This window comes from Ochlerotatus camptorhynchus, unplaced genomic scaffold, assembly GCF_037179485.1.
Source record: "Ochlerotatus camptorhynchus isolate MF236.1 unplaced genomic scaffold, CSIRO-AGI_Acam_v1.1 ptg000096l, whole genome shotgun sequence".
NCBI classification, from domain to species: domain Eukaryota; kingdom Metazoa; phylum Arthropoda; class Insecta; order Diptera; family Culicidae; genus Ochlerotatus; species Ochlerotatus camptorhynchus.
The window spans coordinates 1,078,674-1,105,191 of record NW_027040586.1 but is presented as its reverse complement, the minus strand read 5'-3'; the positions used below and the strand labels follow the sequence as shown (position 1 = coordinate 1,105,191).

The 26,518-nt window shown below is 43.6% G+C and overlaps 2 protein-coding genes across 2 annotated transcripts in view; one reads left to right on the top strand and one right to left on the bottom strand.

Annotated features, from left to right (window-relative positions):
* Nucleotides 1–26,518, top strand: part of kek6 (kekkon 6) — a 1,119,682-nt gene that overhangs the window by 156,581 nt on the left and 936,583 nt on the right. The window lies entirely within an intron of this gene.
* Nucleotides 8,751–9,095, bottom strand: LOC135698863 (uncharacterized). The gene has a single exon (XM_065219009.1). The coding sequence runs from the start codon at nt 9,093–9,095 to the stop codon at nt 8,751–8,753; it is 345 nt and encodes a 114-aa protein (XP_065075081.1).

The window sequence follows — 26,518 nt, the reverse complement described above, 5'->3', positions numbered from 1 at the left end:
GTTCTACTTGTACATTTTTTATTTTATTTTTTTTTAATTGAGAATTGGAAAAGTTTTCTTTCAGCAGATTTGTAAAGTTATTATGTCCTATCGATTAGTGTATTCGGATTTTAATTTCACCTATAGATGACAAAGTTATAAACTTTCAAAACCTAACACCTTTTGTGACGGTCGCAATTTTAGATTTTCGATTCACCCCCTGTACTTCTCGTAAGACGAAGTCTACGTCAACACAACCCCTTTGCTGCCAGACGGGATGGCCTCGATCGTGAATTAAGTTGAATAATGTTTGGAAAGTGTTTGGAAATTTTCGCGTCGGCCGTAGCTTGTTGTGATGTAAAGGCACGGTCACGTCAACACATTCCTACCCATTCCTTTCTGACTTGCGTTCAGACGCTGGTCTTGCCTAGTTTGAGACCATCAATTTTTACACATTAAGGATGAATGCTAGTTCCAGGCATCGTCTATTAGTTCTCTGTGTAATTACAGCTGATCTGACAATAACATGTGCTTTTTTAAAAATGACAATATTGAAGATATACTTTTTGAGCTATTTGAGTTTTTAAAACTTTTTTGGATTTGTTTTTCACAAGGTAAAAATTAGTTATTTTTTTGCTATTTGGCTTGGAACTGCTCAAAAAGATGGCTATATGTCAATTCCCATCACATCACATCACTTTTTTAAGAGTTATGAACTGAAGTGTAAAAACTACTCAAAATATAAAAAAAAAAACAACAAGGGACAGCCCTATGGGGTTGTTCGCAATGGTGACGTAGGACTACGTAGTCTTATATAATAAATTTTATTTGTTAACTGCAGCAGGAGCTTGTGTTTTGTGTAGGAATAGGAATTTGAGCGGGGTTCTCTCTTTTTATACTCGTTAGTATGACTATGATTGCCCTGAAAAGAACCTTTTGATATGGTTTTTAGTTGGGACATGTTCAGAAATTTAACTCTTTTGGAAAATCTTGGTGGCATTTAAAAGGGCCGATGGTAGTACAGGCTAAAAGCCTTTGGAATATAATGATGACGTGTAGACATTACGAGGCTGGTGAAGTGTGGCCATGGATCGAGTAGAGGCTTCTTCGGACAGTAGAGGACAACAAGGTCTGATTGGTAAGGTAAGCCGTGTAGACAGCTGGATGAGCAAATCAGACCGGATAATCCAATATTCTTCTGCTCAATGATTGGGCACTCGCAAGAGTCTTGGCCCGTCTGCTGATTGACAGGGGTTGAACTGGTGTCTGCGACAGGTTGGAAGGCCGCTGCGAGGGAAACCTCAACCTTGTTACGATGAATGGGCACTTGGATGAGTTTCGGCACGACTGCTGCTGGACACGGGTTGACTAGGTGGCTGCGACGGGTTGGAAGGACGCAGTGAAGGATACCTCAACGACGAATGGGCACTTGAAAGAGTCTCGGCCCGGTTACTGCGAAGGATGCCTCAACTTTGCTACGAGAAATGTGCTCTCAGTGTCTCGGTCCGGTTGCTTCAGGATTAGAAGCTTGGCTGATGAGATCATCAGATGATCAGACCGGACATACATTTGACACCGTAACGGCGAGCCAGACAACTGATGGTGGGCTTGGTTATACCCTAGATGTTATCACGAAGAACCTTGCGATGACGCTCTTTGGATGTAAATGATCTTTATTTCTTGTGTTTGTGTGGTTTACATGTGTGAATTTTCAAGTGACACAGATGCGTCTTTTCAACTTTCTAAATTTTAATTATTAATTACAGGTCCTAGTCCTATCAGGCCTGTTTTAGAGAATGACCACCTTGGTGGGATTGGTTTGTTTTAAATTAAAACTTGGCGCTTCCTTTACCAAGACCAGTTATTGTTGCTTGTTAGGTAGAATAGAGAACTACCTAACCTGCCACCACCTTCCTACTGCTGCTATTTCTGCTTCTGCAGCCTGCTCACCACGTCTTCCGAAGCGAAAATGAGTTGAGGTAGTAGTAGTAAAATTCTTCTTTATTTTGATTTGTTATGTGGTTTAAAATTGCTAATACAGGGCAAAAGATTAGCCAGAATGGCTCTTCATCTTTGGTGAACTTTTTGATATTGTGTTGTACATGTTGTTTTTTACTGTGTAATGTTTTTCAATTTTCTTCTTGTGAAGTATGTTGTTTGAATGTATTAATTTGTTATTCTACCTACTTAACCTAACTTAACCTAGCGTGCCAGATCCCTGACGATCTGTTGATCGGATCGCCTACAGCAATCTCTGAGCCTTGCGATGGAGTCAGCTCTCCGTAACTCCAGTGTCTGAAGACCAGCCAGGCGGTGAACCTTAGAATTTCTAGTCCGCGGGGGACTGTTAAGGATCATCCTCAGGATCTTGTTTTGGATCCTTTGGAGTTTGAGGTGATGGCATTTGGCGCAACTCTCCCAGATTGGCATCCCGTATTCTATTACGGAAAGGATGATTTGTTTGTAGACAGCAAGCTTATTTTTCAGGGACAGGATAGACTTCCTGTTCATGAGTGGATACAACGATCTTATCAAGATGTTGCACTTGGTTTTGGTTTTGTCAACGTGCTTCCTGAAAAGAAGTTTGCTGTCTAGTGTTAGCCCGAGGTACACGAGCTCTTTGGACCATTCCACCACTGAGCCGTTTAAGCAGATCTTATTATTCTCAGACGGAACAAGTCAGGGAGATTTTGAGTGTGGAAAGATGATGACCTGGGTCTTTGCCGCGTTGATACGGATCTTCCAGCTGTTGAAATATTCAGACATGACATCCAGGTCTCTCTGAAGTTTGGCAGTCAGAGCTCCGATGACCCTACCCTTGTAGACGATGGATGTGTTATCTGCGAACAGAGACACCGATCCACCATCAGGGAGAGCCAGCATATCGGAGGTGAACAAATTGAATAGAATGGGGCCAAGGATGCTTCCTTGTGGAACCCCGGCCCCGATGTTGAAAGAGAGAATCGGAACGTCCTGTCCGATAGGTAGTTGTTTATTATTTTCACTAGGAAGATTGCAAGACCGTACTGCTGCAATTTGAACACTAGGCCATCATGCCAGACATTGTCTAACGCTTTTTCAACGTCCAACAACGCCATGGCAGATGTTTTCGAAACAGACTTGTTCCGTCTGAGAATGTTTGTCACTCGAGTCAGCTGGTGGACGGTCGAACGACCTTTCCGAAAACCAAACTGTTCCTCGAGTAACAAGTTGTTTTCTTCGGCAGATGTTAGGAGCCGGTGGTACAGTGCTCTTTCGAACAGTTTTGATAACCCTGAGAGAAGGCTGATTGGTCGATAACTTGAAGGAGAGGACGGATCCTTCCCAGGTTTCGGGATGGGTATGACTTTAGCTGACTTCCAACATGAGGGAAGTAGCCAAGTCTGAGGCACTGATTAAAAATCAGTACCAGATGGTTGTAGAATCTGAAACTCAAGTGTTTGAGTTCCAGATTCACGATGCTGTCGAAACCTGGGGCCTTCATGTTTTTAGATGATTTGATAAAGGCCAACAGTTCGTCAGCCGTAATCTCAGATTCCTCTGGAAAAATGTTAGGAATCTGATGAAGTTTGGTTGCATTTTGAGCAACATCAGATTCATGAGAGCTGACGATGTTTTGTCCGAGATTGTGGGAGCTGACGAAGTGTTGACCTATCGCGGCAGCCTTCTCTTCAGGAGTTATCAGATGAACCACTGGGTCGCCGGGACGATCCAGTGGGGTCAGTGGTGGAATGGGTCTTGGCTTATTTTTAAGGATTTTCGTTAGTTTCCAGAAGGGCTTTGCACAATCTGGGAGAGAGCGGATCTTGTTAGCTAAATCTTGATTTCTGAGGTCCACCATCCTGGCTTGGATGGTTTTTGTAAGACGATTGCAATGGGTCTTCAAGACACGTAAACCAGAACGCTGGTATTGCCTTCGGATGGAGTTACGGAGTCTGATGAGATCTTTGGTAATTCTATCAAGGTTCAGAGTATTGCTCACCTGTCTGGATACTGGCACGTGTTGTTCCCTGGCCCGGGTTATCGCCTCCTCGATGGAACGCAGACACCGGTCAAAATCTTCGGGCGTCTCCGGAAGGACATCGTAGTCGACAGTGGAGTCGACCCAGCCTACTTCAGCCACCACCGGATAGTGGTCCGAACTCAGCTCCTGATGGTTCACAGGTAGCGAGATGTTGTCTCCCATGTTGCTGATGAAGATGTCTATCGTGAAGTGAACGCCAGACCGGCTCAACCGGGTGGGACAGTCCGGCGCTAATATGGCGTAGCGAGTCTCTTGCAGGTCGTCGTTCAGGATGGTGTCGTTTTGGTTGCGTCGACTGTTGCCACAAGCCTGGTGTTTGGCGTTCAGGTCGCCAGCGATGATGTACTTTTCACGCCGTCGAGTTAGTTTGATGATGTCCCTCCGCAGGTCTGCTGCCGACCCGTCCCCGATGGTGATTTGCTTGGGGCAGTAGGTCTCAATGATGGTAATAGGGCCGACAGGAGTGGAGACTTCTACCCCTAAAGCTTCGATGGTTTTTAGCTGGAAGCTTGGCAGAAGCCAACAGCAGATGTTTCTCCTTACAGCAATGGGCACTCCTCCTCCCCCGGAGCTGGTTCGATCATGTCTTAGAAGCCGGAAGTTAGGAAGGTAGATGTTTACCTCCGGTTTCAGGTGGGTTTCGGTGATAACGGCAATGTCGATGTTTTGTTTGTTGAGGAAGTCAACGAGCTCGATGATCTTGCTCTTGAGCGAGCAAGCGTTTCAGTTGGCGATCTTGATGGTTTCACGGTCCATAACTTAGCATGAAGGTAGTCACAGCTTGGAGCTGGTCGGATTTGTTCTTGATGGTATTGGCAATATCGTGCATCTTGAGGAAGATGATCATTAGTTCCGCTGCGGTGAACCACGAACCATCGTTGATTTCTGGCTGAGGTAGGGACGGCCCATCCTGATGCCAGTTTAGCCCAGGGGCTGTGGGGAGATCCTGTGATTTTGGAGCAGCGGTCGTCCCTTGGCCTGAGCTTGCAAGGACTCTGGCAGTTTGAATTTGAACGGTGGTGGCCGCCGCAGCAGCCAATCGTTGATTGAGTGGCAGCGGTGGCAGCACTGTAATCGGTCGTCGAGGTATCGGTGGGAAGTTCTGGTCATTAATTTCCGGCACCTTCTTGAGGCCAGGCTGGTTTCTCATCGATGCTATCTTCCGGATCTCGATGTACTCGGTGCGCTTCGGGCAGGCCTTGCTTGTAGCTTTGTGATCAGCACCGCAGTTGGCGCAAATTGGATCGGCTTCATCGAGTCTGTCGCAGGCGTCGGTTTTGTGTCGTTTGCCACACTTGATGCAGCGGCTGACCATATGGCAATTCTTCGTTCCTTGCCCGAACAGCAGGCAGTTCGAGCATTGGGTGACTCCAGGGCTGACCGGCTTGTACCGCTCCCACTTCACCACAATGTTGAACAGGACGCGGATGCCCTGGAGGTCCATCAAAGTTGTTGAGTTCTTCTCAAGGTGGACCAGGTATAGCTGGTCGCGGTACTTGACGGCCGTGTTGTGGCGAGCCATCTTGTGAATTTGGACCGGCTTCAGTCCATTAGCCACCAGCTCTTCCAAGAGGATGCCTGTGTCCATGTCGTATAGTCCACGCAGGATAACCTTGAACGGCTTAACAGCCTCGATGTCGTGGGAGAAGTACTCCACCTGTGATTGGTCCAGTATGGTCTTTACCGCCTTGTAATATGTCAATGCCGTAACCATCAGTTTGTATCCTTCCGTGCACAGCTGGATGGTGCACCGGACGCCCTGCATGATGAAGAAGTTTATTTTTTTCCCACAATCCGGGAGGGAAGCCCTTCACGTAGAAGGGCGGCATTCTGTCCTTCTTCGGCGGTTTTGTTGTTTCCGTTACCCGTTCTGCACCGTCCTTCAGAACGGAGAATCGCACTGTCACTGTTGTCTTCAGGCCTAGACCGTTTCCCGAGATTGCCGGCACTCGCGCCACCGCGCGATTTTTTACCCATGGCTGGGTTAGCGAGAGCGTCACTATTCAACGCGAGAAAAAACGCAACAACGCAATCGAGCGAACGAAGAGAGCGAGAGTAAAGATGAGTTGAGGCTAGACAGCAGCGCTCTTTTATATCGTTTCAGGTTAAAGCAGAATGATGTGCTCGATTATGAAGACTGGGTTTGTGAAGAACGTTTATTTCATGAAAACAGTGATACAATTATTAATTTTTATTTATAAATTGGACAATGCTTGACATTTACCACTTTTTCAATAGTTTCTTCTTAAAAATCAACATCCAAAAGCATTGCTATCGATGTGTAGAAATATTTCTGATCGATTGGTGATAAAGTTATTTAAATTGGTCCAAGGGCCGGTGAATTATTAACGTTCAAAATCTTTCATAATTTTGTTACATGTTCCATTTTTCGGTTTCCACAAAGTGTGCCCCCATATATAAATCACAGACGTAGTCCTACGTCAAATAAGTTAATGTTAAACCAAATGCCGGACTAGCATTTTGATCATGGCACTGATGTCTATACCCAAATCTACATCTAGCCGATGAATATAAAATCATACTTCATTAGGATGTCATTTTTTCCATTTTATTGTCCAGTTAGTTTTCGTCAGGCACATCACACATGACGAATCAATTTCTCCTAGGCTGATACAAGCACAAGTGTAATGCAATAGTAGATAGAAAAGCTGAGACAATATTGATTCGAAGCCCACACTTCCACACATCTTCATTTCCGGAACATCATTATTGAAGGTAGCAAGGTTTAGCTGGTAGCAGGGGGCTCTCAACGCCCGTTACATACCAAATATCGAAATCGCTCGCCAGTGTGCGTTGCGGTTTGGTTCGGTTCGGTGCGGTACGTGTCCTCGCATTCGATCAGTAGGTTTATCTCCCCTAATCCATCAATAATAAAAACACATGTAACGATACTTCTGCAAACGGCTGCTGGCTTGGCTGATGGGATGTGGCCGGCCACCCAGGAGGACGATGTGGCCAAGTCGTGTTGTAGGATGTTCGATGGCTGGGTCTTTTTACGACTTTGGTTCTTTCGATAAATGTGTTCGTAAGACGGCTTAGACTGATGTGACGAACATGGCGAAATCAAAGAAATCAACGAGATTTTGGTTTGATTTGTCGCCTCAGTCATGAGCTAAGAGGAGGAGGAGACAATAGGGGGCTTTTTTGAGCCAATTTTCTGCCAAACGCGAACCAGCGTCTTAACGGGTCGGGTGAACGTGTAGAAACGCGAGAATTTTTACAACAGGGAATCTATTTTCTTGTATTTTGACGGTCGACTACGTCGCCCATAATGAAATAATTTTTGCACGGTTGTTTTCGCGGGAGAAGAAGATTACGTCACAGACAAAAAAAGAAGTCAGTGGTCTTCTCTTCCTCTTAGGTCATGAGCAGCCAGTGGCAGAAAAAAGTGACAATGCTGACGATTATCGAACATCGTGCCCGGGTGAGCCATTGCTCTCTACACGCTTCCTAAAAATTGAATCATGGGCGAACTGAATTCGGATTATGTCGATGTTGTTGTCGATTTTTCTGCCGTCGTTGGCTTGGCATCCGTCACGGAAACATAACGCAGCATAAATTTGCTTGGTAAATATGTTTACACATATCTTTATTTTCTCTTTCCGGAAGCAAGGAGTTTCCCCCCTGCAGCAGGTTCTAATGAATATTGGAGGATGAAGTATTTTGCCGACTGTTTATTTGTTTATCCGGAAAAGGGAGCTCATATTTTCTCAGGCTTTTGGGCTCTATTTTTTTGTTCATGCTTTTTATGACAACAAGCGCCTTTGGAGTTTGGTTGTACAGTTTTTGGAAGCGTATAGAATTGAGTTTGGGTGGTATCGGAGCACACTGAGTGCTAGAACTTTGCACATAAATTATAGATGGGGCATCCTGCTGCCAGCAGAAGTGGCTCCTTTGTTTATGTTGACCTCGGACTTCAACTACCGGCCGAAAAACTGGTGCTCATTCTGTTGATTTTTTTTTTCTCTGGCTAATGCCTCTCAAGGGACCGTAACAATCTCAACGAAAGTGATCGCTATAGAGCAGAGCGAATCAGATTGCTACCGGTGGCGTGGGGGATGTTCAAACGAACAAGTTTGTTAGGAAAGTTTACTTTTTCTGAGTTTGTTGACCAAATGCAAAAAAAAAACCGAACAAAGGGATAACGGTACGGCTTAATCATATTTCAATCAACAACTTACGATGATTGGTAAAAGACGTATTGCCCAACAGCAATGCTGCGTGGAATAAATATCTTCTTCTGAATAATGTTGGTATGGAAATGATGTGCTTCTTCATATTGTAATGTTCTACTGGCTTGTATACACATGAGAGGCATGCCAAAATTTGCCATTAGTTCCTCATCCTACAACATCCAGTTTGATTTTCGTTGGTCTGACTGAAATTTGCTTAATCATAGATAAAACATCTGAATTTTACTGGTGATGTAAATACGAGAGGGGGGGAGGGGGAGGTGGTGCCCTTCCCTCGACACATTTCATCGACGCCATTCTCCTCGTTAAGGACGGGTAACTCCCTCCGCCCTACCTCGAACCTTGGACAGTCGAAGACCACATGCTCTGGCGTTTCATCGACGTTGCTACACTCCGGACAGAGGGGTGGCGCTGCGTGTCCAAACCGATGCAGGTATTTCTTGAAGTAGCCGTGGCCAGACAAGAACTCCGTTAGGTGGAAGTTGACTTCTCCGTGTTCCACTCCTGTTGCCACTTAGCCAACGACTCAACTCTCACAACTTCCCGTACTCTTCCGGCTTTTCTCCGATAAGGTTCATACCGGCGATAACGCATACTGCTTCCGACGAGATGGTTCTGGCCGCACTCACAACTCGCATGGCCAGGAGCCGGAACGTACTGCTCAGTTTCCTTTGGTTCTGCTTCGTTTCCAGCGCTGCAACCCAGGCTGGAACTCCATACCTCAGTATCGACGTTGACACACTGGCCAAAAAACGCCTCTTGTTACTGCTGGGACCAGCGCTGTTCGGCATGATTCTAGCTATCGCGTTAAAGGCTTTCGAAGGCTTCTCACAGGCATATTCGACGTGGTTGTTGAAGTTTAGCCGGTCATCGATCATCACTCCCAGGTATTTCAACAAACGCTTCGAGGCTATGGCGTGCTCCCCGACGGTGAATTCTGCCCGCTGTACTGCTTTACAGTTACTGACCAATATCACTTCTGTTTTGTGGTGGGCTATCCTCAGTTTCGCTCCTTGCATCCAGATACCAATCATGTCGATCGCCTCACTTCCACCTCTTCCAGCGTCTCGCCTGTTACCGTCAAGACGACGTCGTCCGCAAAGCCAACGATCTCAAAACCAGAACCCAGTTCTGGAAATAACTCCTCACGATCCTGCACAGGTAGTGAGGGACCCTCATTCTATGCAGCGCTTCGCCGATGACCTCCCACCTGGCGCTGTTGAACGCATTCTTGACGTCGATCGTTATCACGGCGCAATATCTATCTCCTCTTCGTTTCTGTTTGGACGTCTTCTCGGCTCTCTTGACCACTGCCCGAACTGCATCCACCGTTGATCTCTTTTTCCGGAATCCGAACTGCCTCTCTGACAATCCGTGCTCACTCTCCGTTGATTTCGTCAGCCTGTTTAGGACAATCCTCTCCAAAAGTTTTCCGAGTGAATCCAGCAAGCATATAGGCCTGTATGATGCTGGATCCTCCGACAGTTTTCCTGGTTTGGCCGCTTTCAACGGGGGATTCCATCCGAACTGGGAGCTTTCTTCACCTTCAATCCTTTCTCCACTGCTCGAGTTCCTCGTTCGTGACTTCAACGTTATTTTCGTGGTTGGCATCAGCGTCTCGACACAGCTCATTAAAACAGTTTAACTTGCTTAGCTTTATCTTTCGATTAAGTGCGGCCCTGGCCGCTCGAAACACTCCCCTTCGTTCCTTTCTGTCTGCTTCTTTTCTTGCTCTCTGAACACGTCTTCTGGCTCTGGGACAACTAGCGCGGAGGGTGCTAAGTGCCTCGTCCCACCAGTAAGTTGAACGCCGTCTGTTATTTGGCTCCAGTTTCCTCGGCAAGGTCGTGTCACATGTTCTGACTAACGTTACTGTCGGCTTGTCCGCGTTCAGATCCACGGGGCCCCTGTCCTCATGGAGTTTCTTCATGTCGGTGCTGTCGATTAACTGGAGGGTAAATTAAAGTCGATTCCGTTATAGTTCCGTCGGACCTCATTTCCGGTCATATAGTGGTTTTTCTAGTTCCGTATCGTGTTCCATGGATAGGCGGTAGTCATTGACTAAGCTGGAGGTTGTGATCCGTGCGCACTACGATAATCGGGGTTTATTGGTAGATTTAAACTTGGCTGTAGAGTCCGGCTTCGTGAAGAAAACCAGTGAGGGCCACTATCCTGGAGGGTTCGTTGGGGGGCATCACAAATGTTGTCTGATGTTCCATAGAAGTCACGGGGGCCGTGTTCCACGGAGTGGGGAACTTAACAGGTTTCACAGATTGATCTGAAGGGATTGTTCCACTTTCCGATGTCTTCCTTGACCCTTCGAATGAATGGTTCTCTTTTTTGGCTCCATGCAACTGCCCTGGATGATCTATGTGACCCACTTTTTTAGGTCATGCTCAGGAATCTCTTGAGTGTATAACGTGGACAGCCTTCCAGTAGCCGCCAGGTGGTCTGCCTCAATGATACCACGAGCCCCACAGTGTTCAGGGATCCATACGAAGGTGGTGCCATAGGGCGCGTTCATCTGTATACCCTGGATTCATGGGTGCTTTGAGGTATCGGATTGAATAGCTTTGACAACACTGGCTGAATCCGTGAATATGATTTTTGGTTTATCGGAGGGAGTGGTGGCGGCAATAAAAGCTGCACTTGCCTCGGCAGATCGAGTATTGTTTAGGTAGTTGAAAACATTCCGACATTTTTAGGCCGCTAACCCCGATGCCTAAACCCCTACTAGTAACTGAACTATCGGAGTATCTGATAGTCTAGTCGTGGTACTTGTCGCGCTGGAGTTTGGTTACCAAGTTGGTTACCGCTTGTGGGTTGGAACCTGCTTGAAAACGGTTTTTGATAGTTGGATCAATTCTGCGTTTCGGTAGGATCCAATTCCTGGCTCCAACCCAATGAACCTGGCACACTGTGGGGAGCTACTGGTTGGCAAATTCCATCAGGAGTTGATTGGTCTCCTCTAGGAGAAACCCTCCCTCACCTGTTGTCGACAAATGGAGTTGGAAATGAACAGGTTGAAAGGGAGCGAACCAGGGTTGCTTTCACTCACTTGCTATAAAAAAATGTTTTTCGGAATTATAAAATCGTTAGATGTTATCATTTCAGAGTGTCACAATCAGCGATTTTATGATTCGTGAACGTTCCGTCAGAGTGAGCACTCGCGAGTCGTAAAATCGCAGATTGTGACTATCTGAAAGCGAATTTGACAGGTTTTATGTTTCAACCTCGTCCTCGTCTAACAAGTACAAAATATTATTGAAACAAATAGGGGAAATGCAGGTACTGTCGGCCTTAGTGTCCCTATTTTGGGCCCATACATAAATTCAGCAATCGACTAAATTTTCAATAGCAACCAAAAATATCTATTAGTAACGTCCCAATAACGCGTTCATCTAGATAAAATTGATAAATAGCAGATTTTTAGCGATGGGCCCAATATTAGATGCATAGGCCAACATTAGAGACATTTCCCCTATGTAGACTTCCTTCGGAAGGTTTTGGAAGATCCCGTTCATCTGTACTAGAAATAAAGTTACGGCGAGAACCGATCCTTGTGGGACTCCTCCGAGAAAGTTCTCGAGTGATGGTTCCCAATAATTACCTTGAAGAGCAGGAAGAGCAGGAAATTCCTAATGAAGTGGAGGATGTTTCCACGGAGGCCCCATTCTACTAATTGTTGTATCCATGTCCAGGTCGAAAGGCATGTTGCCGGTGATCGAGTAGTCCTTTAGCTTCCATAAAGTTCAGAAGCTGCCTATTGACCATTCTCTCCATCACCTTAGAGGAACAGCAGGTTGAGGAGATGGGGCGATAGTCATTCGCCTGTCTTCCGGTTTTCCCTGTTTTTGTTTAATATGTACAGCAAGCTTATGTGTCCTTTCAGCAGGGAGGGTGTTATGATAGCCAATTTCGTCTGGTCCGGCGATGTTTCCTCTGGGTGCACGACGTTAGGCATACGGTCGTTAGGCATACGGACGTTAGGCATACGTACGTTAGGCATACGGACGTTAGGCATAATGTACGATAGGCATAATGGACGTTGGGCATAAAGGACGTTAGGCATAATGGACGTTAGGCATAATCTACCGGATGATTGCTGACTTCGGTGACAATAATGAAAGAGCCTTAATTTTTGGAACTCATGAACGACGTCTTGGACAGGTAAAGTATTGGGTTACAGATGGTACGTTTGCCACAGTTCCTTGTTTGTTTCGGCAACTCGTCACTGTTCATGGAAGTATCGCTCCCGCACATCAGCAGACGGTTCCGCTAGTTTTCATTCTGATGACAACAAAATCAGAATCGTTGTATCGAAAAGTATGGCAGGAAATCCTGGAAGCAGCAGGTATGTTTTTTTGTTATTGAATGAAAAACCACAGAATTAACCATTCTTCATTTCATGAGCTGTTCTTTGGCATCATGTTTTATTCAACCTTGGCTGTTTTTTGTTATTGAATGAAAAATCACAGAATTCACCATTCTTTATTTCATGAGCTGTTCTTTGAGGAAAACCTTTTCTTCTTTGACTTTTGCTGACTTTTGATGTGTGTAAGAATATATTACAACAAATGTGTGATTTTTTTTATTTATAGATGCGATTGATTTCAAGATATAGTTCAAAACTAAGCTGAGTTTTCATTGTAAGATTACTTAACCACTATCGCTACTAATCATGGATCTAAGTAAATATGTAGATACGTCATATGATAAATAATGGATTCCAAACTGTGCTTATTAAATAAACTATGTGTGTTCAACTTGTATCATTTTTTATTCAACGCTAAGCCTAATTTAAGCATTGTTTACAGGTTTACAGGTTAAGCAGGTTTCTAGAGTTGCACAGCAGCAAGGTATTTTATGCCTAACGTCCATTATGCCTAACGTATATTATGCCTAACGTCCATTATGCCTAATGACTTTATGCCTAACGTCCATTATGCCTAACGTCCGTATGCCTAACGTCCGTATGCCTAACGTCCGTATGCCTAACGTATTTATGCCTAATGGGGTACACTCGTTTCCTCTGGCTTTGGTAAGAGCCAACGTAAGCTCGTCCGGTCCAAAGGGTATGTTGATGTCCGATGTGATCGATTCTCTATAATCAGGTATAATCATGTTGGCAAGGGGCCTTGGATTTACGGAACATGACGCTGTATCCCCCGATCGTGGAGAGGAATGCAAAATGTTCCCCGAGTATGTCGCTGACCATCGCTGAATCACGGGTGCTGGTCCTCGAGTGTTGTAGAGCTATTTCATGGGATCTCCTTTTACTGCTGATAGCATTGTTTCTGCCCCAGATCTCGCTGATAGTTTGGTTTGGGCTGATACCGCTTACAAAATCTTCGCAGCTCTGGCACTTGGCCTCGCGAGTTTCTTGACGACACTCGTTCCTTTTAGTACGATAGTGCGTCAAAGCTGTTTCTTAGTCGGGGCGTCCCTTTGGAAGTCGTTTAGATGCTCTGAGCGCTTCCTTTCTTCTCTTAACTGCTTCCTTAGTGGATGTGCTCCACTAGGGGAGGTATTTACGTCCCGGGTTGGAGCTAGTTCTCGGGATTGCTGTAGATGCGGCTTGAAATATCGGGCTTATGAAGTCGGTAAAGGTGCCTGGATTGGATTCGTCAGATGCTTCAGATATAAAAGTTTAGTAGCAGACTCAGTCGGCTTCTTTAAAGAGCCAAGCCGTGGTCGGCGGGAGATGTCGGTCGGTTTTCAGTACAGATGGATCTTGATTGGGTAGTGATCGCCACCCACGGTATCCTCGTGGACGTTTCATAGGGGACTTCCCCGTAACGTGGGTAGACCACCTTTTCGTGGTACGTTACGGGATGTAAGATCTACCACCGATTCCTAGTCCTGACTACTTAAAATTTCCCCTAGAACAGGATTTTCAGTAATCAAAGGAACACATCTTAGTCCTTGTTACTTTGTATGTTGTTGCTAAGGAATCCAATTTTGACTGAAAAAGGGGCGCGCCTTTGGAGGGTGTTTCAACACTCCGACGCGTATAAATAGCAGGACCTTTCAATTAGTGTCGGATCCTTGATCCTTGTATACTTCATTATTTCTCAATATAGAATGGAGTAATACGACATGCACTAAACTAAGGACACGGGATATACTACAATAGATCAAATTACTGGTCGCAGTGATGTTAGGTCCCGAACAGAGGAGAAAAAAAGACGGTGGATGATGCAGGTCAAAGGATTCAGCTGTCTCAAAGACGTCACTTTGCGGTTGCTCGTCGACCACCCTGAATTGGTGGTGGCGGTCAAAAGAATGGGTCCATCGAGAGAAAAAAAGTATCTTCGATAGTTTGTCTTTGATCTCAGGGACGTGCTAGCATGGCAAGTAGACCGAAATCACAGTGGCGGCCAGTGGGCACTCCAGTTTAACGACGACAATCTGGAGGTCAGTGTTGAGCGGGATAGTGGTAAAAGGAAGCGGTGACTGGATTCCAATGGCTGCATTGTGTCGTGGTTTATGGTTATTGCCATGGATCAATCTGTATTTACCTGATAGGTTCCGGTTTATGCGGACCCTATGGTGTGATGCATTTATCCTGGATAACAAGAATAGCAGTAGAATGTGACAGTGACCCTTGTAGATGAGAGTAGTATCATCTGAAAACAGAGACAGCTTTCCACCACCAGGAAGGGTGGGCATGTCTGATGAGGAGATGTTAAAAAGAATAGGGCCAAGGATGCTGCCTTGGGGGCACACCAGCATTAATATTGAATGTGTCAGAGGTGGTGTTGTACAGCGAGACCTGAAATGATCCGGCCGACAAATAAGTTGTAGCTTGCACACCAGGCCATCATGCTAAACATTGTTGAACGCCTTCTCGACTTCCAACAATGCCATGGCTGATGTTTTGGACACAGCTCTATTCCGCCTGATGATGCTCGTAGCACAAAGCACCTGATAGACAGTGGAGTGACCTTTGCGGAAACCGAAGCGTTCCTCAAGGAAAATATTGTTGGAGTCTGCGAAGTCCAACAGTCGAGATAAAATTATCTTCTCAACCATCTTCGAGAGAGCAGAAAGGAGACTGATGAGACCAGAGATGTAAACTGTTGACGTTTTTTACTACACTCGCTTCGTTGTCATGCGCGACAGTCTGTTTGTATTCGTACACTCATGCTCTACCGTCGTTTCTCTCACACAAAACAAACGGCAGAATAACATTCGAGCAAAAAGAAAGCTATCAAACAACTATCATATGACATGTGTGATTTCGTTATAATTCCTCAATTCGGTGTAAATTAAACCATTTCTGATCAGAAATGTTTTCACTAGGACATCGTTGCTTGCTATTTTTAGAATTCACACAAGCACAACATCAGCAGCTCTTATTATGAGAAAAACTAAAATACATACATTCGTGACGGTATTCGGCGACAATGTCGCATGACAAAGCCTGTCATATGATATTTTAGTTTGCTACTGTAATTTGATAGCTTCTTTTGCAAGTGTCGGACGTAAAGGCAGTCGATTATCACAGAAAATGTGTCGACTACGATGACTGCTTACAAGACTGGATGAGACGATAGCTTTTAGGTGAAGTGGGATCTTTCCCTGGCTTCAGGATGGAAGTGACTTTAGCTAGTTTCAAACAATGTGGAAAGTAGCCAAGTTCAAAGCACCTGTTAAAGATGGTGGAGAGATGAAGGCATGAGTTTTCACTCAGATGTTTCAGGAGCCTTCATGTTTTTTGATGATTTAACGGCTGCTATCACAACATACACCGCCGCCCTCTGCTCTCTCTGAAAGGTATTGCCAGATTCTTCAAGCATTCGAACAGGCTCCGATACTACACACCAAAAAATTCTGAATTTTACTGGCGATGTAAACATCCATGCATGCAAACATTCATACATGTAAACTTCCTTTTCACGTGAATTAGCAACTTGCAAGAAATGTTGCAAACAAAAGTGGACAGTTGCATACAATATATGGAATATTGCATGACATGTCTCATAAATTTACACGATATATAATCTAAATTTGTATGATATATGACGCTCCATTTATGTGCATCATAGTAACGGAAATTTACACTACTTTTTTTTAGCTGTGTACATTTTCAAGTGGCCTTACAACCCTGTTACCCAACTGGTGTGAAGTGAGAACATGATTACCGAGGGCGTTTGACTTTTCAGCCGGTATTAGTAGGTGTCTACCATCAGCATTGAAAGGAGGGATGGGTTTAGGCTTATTTTTAGCAGCTTGGAAAGTTTCCAAAAAGGTTTTGATAACTCTCAAAGGCTGCTGACATGCTTGGCAAAGTTCCTGTTCCGTAAGTCTTCAACTCGGGTCTTGATTATTTTGGTTAGGTTGTTAGCTGTTGTTTTCTTGTCATGGAGGCCAGTCCTCTGATACTGCCTCCGATATATATTTCGTAGTCTGATTAGTTGGTTAGTAATTGGGTCAAACTCGAAGGACTTGCGGTTAACCAGATCATCCCTGATGTTCTCCGCCTCAGCCAGATGAATGGCCTCCTGAACCTCTTCCACGGCAGCATCGGTATTGTCAGTGGTCTCCATACGCCGATCGAAGCTGATGTGTTGGTCACCACTCCGCTCAAATGCCAACCAGTCCACATGATGAAAATCTCGCCGGGTTTGTTGCTGAACATGCATACCAGCGCCAACGCTGAACAGAACCGGATAGTGATCGGAGCTTAAATCCTCTTGGACGATTGATTAGCTGATGTTGGAGGTGATATTGGCGATGAAGATGTCAAGCACCGAAAAGCAACCTGTTCTACTGTGGAATGTGGGGCTGTCGGGAGCCAAGATGTTGTAGCAGCCATGTTGGAGATCTTTGTTGAGGATAGTTCTGTTCCTGTTGTTGCGGGTATTTCCCTACACATCGTGCCTAGCGTTGAAGTCACCAGCGATGATGAATCTGTCATGTCTCCGTGTCAGCTTGATGATATCTTTCTTCAGCTTAACGTCAGTGCCATCTCGAACACGAGCTTGCATCGGGAAATAAGCCGCAATTGGTGGTGATCTCGATGCCGATGGCTTCGATGAGGTTGAGTTGGAAGCATGGTAGAAGCTGTAAATTAATTGCATGCTTGATGGCGATGGCAACTCCACCTCCTCTAGCGCTTGGACCGAAGCAATCGGTGGTTTGGGAAATAGACCAATATCTTCTGTTTCAGGTGCGTTTCCGTTAGAAAACATACACCGATGTCATGAACCCGGGAAAGCTCACCAAGCTCGTAGCTTTTGCTCTTGAGTGAACAAGCATTCCAATTTAGGAAGTTGAGGTTACTGACTTCAGGGCCCATATTTGCTGAGGAAGTTGGCCACCACCGCAGTTACGGCACGGATCTGGTCTTCTTTAGAGTGGCAGGCACGAAAGTGGACGAAAAGATTCATCGTGAGCTTGAAAACTATCGCTGCTTTTCTCCTCCCTTCCTTTCAATGATGAAATGGCATGTGAGCATGCGCAATGTGTCGTTTGTTCGATTTGCGCTCTATCGTTGCGTCCGTGTTTGGGAATTTTCGTTACATGTCTGAATTTTGAGTTTTTTAATGTGATCCCCAGTATAGACATTAAAGACGTAGAGCAACACGTACCAGCATCCAGACAGGTGAGTCATACTCTGAACCTTGACAACCCAACCAAAGATCTTATCAGGCTCCGTAACACCATTCGTAGGCAGTTCCAGCGTTCTGGGCTGCCCCACTTGAAGATCAATGTCAATAGGCTAACCAAAATTATCCAGGCCAGGATGGTGGAACTCAGAAATAACGATTTTACCAACAAAATTCGCTCTCTCCCAGATTGTGCAAAACCATTTTGGAAGATGACCAAAATTTTGAAAAATAAGTCGAGACCGATCCCTACGCTTTCCTCTGTTGACCAGAACTTAGACCCATCCCTACTCATAACCCCAGTTGAAAAGGCCAATGCTCTTGGCCAACATTTTGTGATTTCACATAATCTTGGTCAAACCATGGTGAGCCCCCATGGGCCTGCCGTACTGGAGGCAATGACTAGAGTCGCTGACACCCCCGTAGTAGTGCATGATCATAATAGAATATCGGCTGATGAGGTGATAGCAGCTATTAGAAGTACTAAAAACATGAAGGCTGCGGGTATGGATGGTGTAGTCAACCTCGAGTCGAAATACTTGAGTATTGACTTCTTCAACCATCTTACCGTTATCTTCAACAAATGTTTGGAGCTAGGCTACTTCCCTGCATGCTGAAAGTTAGCCAAAGTGATTCCAATACACAAGCCTGACAAAGACCCTACCAGTACCAAAAGCTATCGCCCCATCAGCCTCTTGTCCTCCATCTCGAAGCTATTCGAAAAATTGATACTCAGCCGTCTGCTGGTGTTTTCAAATGATAATAACATCTTTCTCGAAGAGCAATTCAGGTTTAGGAAAGGCCACTCTACCATCCACCAACTCGCACGGGCTACTAACATCATCAAGCGGAACAAGTCATTTTCCAATACATTTGCCATGGCATTGTTTGATGTCGAGAAGGCGTTCGACAATGTCTGGCATGATGGTCTAGTGTACAAGCTGCATCGATACAACTTCCCGATCTACCTCGTGAAGATCATTAAAAACTACTTGTCGGGCAGATCATTCCAGGTCTACTTGAACAATGTTCCCTCTGATACGTTCAACGTTGATGCAGGGGTCCCTCAGGGTAGCCTGCTTGGGCCTATCCTATTCATCATTTTCACGTCAGACGTTCCTCCCCTGCCGGGTGGTGGAATCCTGTCAATGTTCGCAGATGACATCTCCATCATCTATAAGGGTCGAGGGATCCGTGCTCTGACGAGTAAACTACAATCAGGCCTGGATGTTTTGTCCGACTATTTCAAGAGCTGGAAGATTGGTATCAATGCAGCTAAAACACAAACCATTCTGTTTCCACACTCGAATTCACCTCGGTTTGTTCCGCCTGCTAACGACAAGATCCATCATTGAATGGTCGAGTGAAGTAGTCTACCTTGGTCTCACCCTCGATAGCAAAATGCTATTCCGATCCCATGTGGACAAGACATCCACCAAGTGTAACATCTTGATCAGGTCGCTCTACCCTCTGATAAACAGGAAGTCCACCCTGTCCCTCAAAAACAAGCTTGCTGTCCACAAGCTAATCATTCTGCCGGCTATTGAGTATGGTATGCCAATCAGGGAGAGTTGTGCTAAGTGCCACCACTTAAAGCTTCAGAGAATCCACAACAAGATCCTCAGAATGATCCTTAACAGTCCACCGCGAACTCGTAATTCTGAGATTCACCACCTGGCCGGTCTTCAAACACTCGAGGAGCGAAAGACATCCACGCTGGAAAGGTTCAGAGTCACCTGTCTGCGATCGAACCACCAGATCATTCGTGATTTGGCAACCTAGTTTAAGTGGTTAGGTGCTCAAGTAGGTAGGTTATCAAATTTTTAAATTCAAACCAAAACAATCCCACAAAGGGTATCCTGTAAATTAGCGCTTAACGCATTCATCATATTAGAATAACCAATTAACTAGAACAAAGATGAAGAGCCAAAGGCTGACCAATTGAAATGTTAAACCAAATGTTGAAACATAAAAACCCAGAAAATAACCGTAAATTTTACTACTAGTGCTACGTCCAAACGATAGCTTGGCAGCGACGTAAAGTCGTGCCATCCAGGGAGATTCGCGTACTTTGTTTCCGCTTTGACCACCCGATATGAAATAAAATCTCCCCCCTCATTCGTTTGAATCTGGACTGCGGTACGATTTGGTGACGTACTTGTACGGTCCGAGCTCTCCGGCAAAAATGGTCCTCGGGGGTTCTTTGTAAAGCGACCTCGTCGATGGATAATTGCCGACCGTCGGAATACTTCCGCTTCGAAATTACAGAACTTCACTCTCCTCCGTTTAAATACGTCGAAAAGCGGGCCTTTGCTGGGCGCACGGATCAGATAATGTCCGTCTCACGGATGAAGAAAGCTTTGCCACGGTTGAGACCCCCGATCCAGTGTTGATGGTTGCCGAATGGTACCGGAAACTTAGCCCGTACAAAGAAAAAGCGACACGCACTGGAAGTCCAACGCGAACTCACATTAGAAAACCCGAAGCCGGTGCTCATTTAGGCTTTGGATTCGTCGATTGCTGGTTGGTGATGGCAATATTTCTCATGGAAAAGTAATGTGCTCTTTGTGATCAGGTTGATGGATAGTTTCGGATACATACGGACATCAGTTGCTGGCAACAGATTTATGTTGCGGTGGTGCTGAATGAGTGGCCTCTACCACGAAATGATCGAATACCAGCCCTGACATTAACCTGATGGACCGATTGTAATCGGGAGTGAGTATGACTGGTACGGACTCGGATGCTCACTTATGTTTGGACTGATAATATACGCCATAAATTCGTCTGTATGTGTAATTAACGTTAATTACTTTAACTAGCAACAACTTTTAACGAGCGCATATCAGCATTTCAAGGGAAAACTATTAAATGATGAGCAAATGGGAATATAACCATCCCATCGCAATAAAAAATAATCCCTGATTCCATGAACTCGTAAAGTTAACACGTCAGAAAAATCTATCTCCATTTTATTGGATAACGGACACCACTACTTCTATGCTGCCCACTCACCCACGTCTGAATTCACCTGTATTGTTTCTCTGGAATATCACCCCCGTAAAAATCTTATAATCATCAGCAGCCCATTTGGCTGCACGCTAGACTGATGCAAAATATTTAAATTTTCGCTTTTCGGTGCTCAATCGGTTCGAAATTGGGTCCTGATTGGGCCCCAAAATTTGAACTCATTTATTAAGAAACTGATTTAGCATAAATCTTATGAAGTTTATTTGGAAATTACTATGGGAAAACCATTTTTTTTTGTTCATATATCTATCTCAAAATTCACCATGTTATTTTGATTTTTAAAATGTTTCTCAGCTACAAGACCACTTTTCGATCAAATGTAAGCAACAAAAGTTATTAACGATTCAAGTCACTGATGTCATATGATTATGTTCAATCAACTATTCAGCAGGCAACATTGGTGTTTCTGGAGCGTAGAATAGATAACAAAAATCCTTGATCATGTCATAAGATTATCGATCTCTCAAACAATTAGTAACTATTTAATTTGACGTCTGACGGAAAAATGATCGTCTGGACAATGAACATAAAGTTTGGTTTTCCCATGGTAATTTCCATATAACCTTCAAATGATTTGTGCCAAGTCAGTATGTTACCAAATGAGTTTAAGTTTTGCGAGGTTAATCAGGACCAGATTTGGAACCGATTGAGCACTGTCGAGCGAAAAATTTTAATTTTTCCATCAGTCTACTGCACACTGTTTAACGAATCGATAAATTATTTTTATTGCTCTTTCGATTTCCATAGTCGAAATTGTCCTCCAAGGCACATGTAGGCCTACATAGGCGGACGGGTAGATTTATGCTGATTGGAATGGACGCGTGTTCCATTGTGGGCCTGGGGTTCGATTGGGAGTAATAGGACAACGCATATACACGATACGGTCAGTCAGTCTGGGCCGACCCCTAAATCCGCTGTGAGTTCACCGGTACCGGTGTATTTGTGCGGTTTTGATGGAAAAAGAGGCACTCTGCTGCTCACAGTCCCAACTCCCCTGGGGGACGGTCCACAGCCAGGCGGAAGTCCTGTGGAATGTAAATTGATTTCCAATTGATTTGTGGTTTACCCGAGAAGAGGGAGGATTGGGAATTAAAGAGGCGCTGGGGTGGCAGCTTGAAATGTGCTGATTCAGTGGAAGCTATTGCCCGTAGCATACAGATGTGAAACGAGTAGATGATTCTGGAATTGCGAAAAAAAAAGGGCTGCTATCGCGGCGTTATTATATTGTCGTAACAGTTGAAACGTAAAGAACGATAGTAAAATCGATTTTCGCTAGTAGTTTTTACCAGCTTTCAGCTGAACCGACAGTACTCGCTTTCTTTCTTTCAAATCCCTGCATATTGGGTAATACTTTCCACCCTCAAATCCGACAGATGGCGTTCCGCCAGTGGTGGATAAACAAGTTTAGCGGTATGGAGATTTTCCAAAAATCGCCAATTTCTCTTCAAACACTGCGGTGAACCAATTTTTTATTTATGTGTTTCTTCAAATGTCTAGGAGATCGAAGTAGGCCGCGCTGCGAAAATGACGTGTTTTTGTTTTGCTGCGTCGTTTTCGTTCTAGTGAAAATGTTTCAAATTTACAATTTCATTTTTAAAAAGTGTTAATTTGAAAAAACAGAAGTGAGGTTGAAAAGTGCATTAGGTGAAAATTTTCAAATTCTTATCCATTGTATGTGGTGCCTACTGTTCTAACCTACGCGTAGTTACGCTCAGCTAAGTTTATTTACCTTTTCGTTCATCTGTCCTCGATTGGATATCCATCTAATTAAAAACGATCATTTCAAAACTAAATACGCGTCAATCAAGTATTGCACTACTGCTTGATTGAAAGTTTCAGTACATTATCAATGGCGTTCTTGAAACGGGGTATTGTAGCTACGGTAGAGCTGACACCTTTTAACTCCCGGTTTTGCATTCATAAGAAATGATTGCAGGCAGATTTTATCCATAATGCCACTGTCAGACAGAGTGAGTTAGGCCAAGTGCGAATCTTCATTCTAATCTACGATTTCTAATACTATTAATAACCTCTTACACATGAGAATCTCTTATCGATCAGAATGAATTGTGCATATGCTTCGGATCAACAAACATTTTCAGGCACAAATGAGCAACCGGATCGAGCTGATAACCCCAAGTAACATTTTAAGTTTTATGAAGTAGTGCAAAGCTACTATAAAACAACATTCATAAAACCCTGGTCCAGGCTACTTTGCCATTGATGCATCCACCAAAACCTCATTAAGACTAGAATCTGTCTAGTTGGCCCATCCTGGAGAAGGTTCTGAAGGGTATATTTTCCAAGCTCTTCAAGATTGATTTACTGCAAAAAGGTTGTATGACGAACGTATTGAGAACCATTTGAAACCCGTATTTAAGCTACAAGCCATTTTCCCTAGCCGCTTGCTGAATCCACTAAAAAAAAGGATTCAAAAATACCATCCGATCTTACGAATTTAATTGAAATATAAACTGATCATAAAAAGCCTATTCAATTTCCAAAATTATTAAATTGTTCTCATAAAGTGGCCAAGTTAAAGGTGCCATATTAAATCTTATGTGAAATGTACTTGAAAACATCGAAAAAAATAAGTCCGCCCTCGGAAAACGTTGATCTCACTTATTATTTTTAATCGAGAAGAAAAATTAATTATTCTTCAGATTTATTATTAAGCTCTGCCGAGGTATGTTTTATGATTATCGTATTTCAAATATCTGCTCATTCCTAAATTGACCAAAATAAAGTTATATCCATGGAAATGCACATTGAAATCGAAGTTCGTAAAAATCAAACTAACAAATTGTAATATGGCGGTGGCTAACGTTGGTTCGCATGGGCCATTTGTTAAAAAGTTTTTTTGCTTTAATGAAATCCCTAATAAATTCATAAGGTTTTAAAATAGCTTTCAAAAAGAAAATTTCCTGACTGAATTGTATTTATCTAAAGCCATTTTGCTTGATCCTATCCCGTTTAGATTTATGGCAGCATTTATGGAGGCAAAGTTGCCTGCAAAAAGTTAAACGTCAAAGCTTGTTTATCTTTCGATAGTTGCGTTGTTCGATCATTGCAACGAGGTTTACTTCAGCGTTCTTCCAGGGGATTTTCTCCCGCTGAATTGGAAGCAGTTAGTAAGGAAGTGTGCGGAACTGTTTTGCAACATTTCGCATGTATCGCCACAACAACAGCTGGAAGCTCAATCGTTCCCGTAAAATATCCCCTTCTTCCGGATGATTTCCGAAGTGCACCATCAAACGATGCAGTTGAAATTAAGTACATTTGAATGAAATTTCGAACCTTTCGCTGAATAAAATTACTGCTATGAATCGGAAACCAGCCAATCTCCACTTACTGACAGTTTCAACGGTTTGCTGTAGGTACAAATGCAAATTATTTCGTTCGTCCGATCTGGAGAAGGTTGGTTTGATTTTAGACTGTTTCATAAAGGAGACGGTCAACACCGGTCAGAACGTGATGCAAACGCCAGATGCTCAGTCCTTGCTGAAATTGACCTCCCTTTGCTCGTTAACATCGCTTAAATTTTTCATCCTACTTCGTCTACTCTTCGAGATTTCCTTGTCTTAAATATTGCTTTTATTCACTGCAAGGATCCAACTTTTGAGTTCAATCTGAAAACATAGTAATTGGGGATTCTATGGTACACTTTAACAAGTCTAAACAACAGAAAAATATGCTTTTTACTCTTATTTAAAACCTTATTGTTTTATGGTTGCTTTTATAATGACAGAACAACTTTATAGAGTATTTTATCAAGGCATTAATAAACAATAGCTAATGAAGTTTATGATTGATTAACATAACAGTTTTAAAGAGGTATTAAGAGCTGCTTCAAATTTATTTTTTAAATAACTTTCACAACAGACTATAAAAGGTCTTTAAAACAGTAATAAGCTGAATTACTAACCAGGAATGTTTTACACTTTGAAATGCTGTATTTAAACTAAATGGATTGTTTATTTCCATTATAAAACCATCATAAACCAGAGTGGATGCCAAATAGCTGCTGAATTGTTACTTGGGAACGTTCCTTAATTCCAAAATCTGAAGACTGTTTTGAATAATATGTTTAGGTAATGGGTAGCAACAACGGACAGATAAACTTTTTACAGCTTATATTTATTAAATGCTTGATATAACGATTGCCAGCAACGCCGGCTGGGCGTATCCTATGGGTTACCCTCCCTACTAACAAAAATCCACCCTTCCCGTGACACTTATGAGGGGTCGTAGAGTTCTCTGCATTTCTTTTAAGTAAGTGTCGGACTAACATTCCTCCCCTTTCCACCACCAGATGCAAGGACGTGGCCAGGACAGCTCTGGTCTCTTGAAGGGAGATACAGCATTTATCTAAGACGTAGTAATTAATCACAAATTACTATCTAACAGCAACGGATGAAGGTGGGTCTCCTTCTTAACAACAGTTTGAAGCTCGTACCACCTACGACATTTTCCATCTGGTTTATGCTATGCTATGCTATGCTCTGTGTTTCTTCAAATGTCTAGTATAAGAATTTAATTCCTCTGTCTTTTGTCTCTCTTTTAAACTCCGAATACGGCGGGTAAAATACTTTACGCCGAATACGATGCCTCAGAAAAACGTGTAACAGCAAGTTTGCAATGACATAACAGAGCCATTTCTTGATGAATTTCAAAAATTGTGGTACCTCTAGAATTTCTAGGCTCTGTAGATTATTTTAATTGCAGAAAGATTGAAAATAGGGCCGGAAAGATTCGTTACACGTTTTTTAACGCTTTGTTTATCGGTTTTGCAAGTGGCTTAAGATCCATAATTTAGATTAATGTGCACAAATGTTCATAATTAGCCCAAATACAGTCATGGTTCTAGGGGTTACTCAAAATAACTAGGATAGGCAAATTTTTGGTCAACTTTGGAGTGTTGTAACCTCGTCAAATATGATCCGATTTTAAATCTTCCAAGAGCACTAATGGAAAACTAATATTGTTCTACGGTGTAGCCACGAAAATAATCCTGGTCACCGGATACCGGAGATATTCCGGGTTTCCGGAGGGCTTGTCTAACTTGCTAAATTTTTGGTGAAATTTTATATATGATGCTGGTTAAATATATATATTTTTAGTAGATACAACGAAAGAAGAACCATTTCAAAAGCAAATCATATGCCAAGAACTAAAATCGGCTTATAATCAACCGAGATATGGCCATTTGAAAATCCATGAAGAAAGAGCTGTCGCACGGCATGTTTTTGAGTAAAAACGCAATTGTCCCCTGCTACAGGTTCCCCGGGGGTATCCAGTGGCTCCGAGAGTGGCCAATGTGGTCAATGATTCACTTTAAGTCTATAGAAAGCATATTCATGAAAATCCATGAAGAAAGAGCTGTCGCACGGCATGTTTTTGAGTAAAATAGCAATTGCCGTCCTGTAGCATCCCTCGAGGGTATCCCGTGATTCCAAGAGCGGCCAATGTGGTCAATGATTCATTTGAAGTTTATGGAAAGCCCATTCTTGAAAAACCATGAAGAATGAGCTGTTGCACGGCATGTTTTGGTGTAAAAATGCAATTGTCCCCTGCTCCAGGTTCCCCCGGAGGCATACTGGATATTCTGAGAGTGGCCAATGTGGCCAATGGTGCATTTAAAGTTTATCAAAAGTCTA

Coding starts and splice junctions, on each gene's coding strand:
- LOC135698863 (XM_065219009.1), bottom strand. CDS start 9,095: ATGATCGATGACCGGCTAAACTTCAACAACCACGTCGAATATGCCTGT.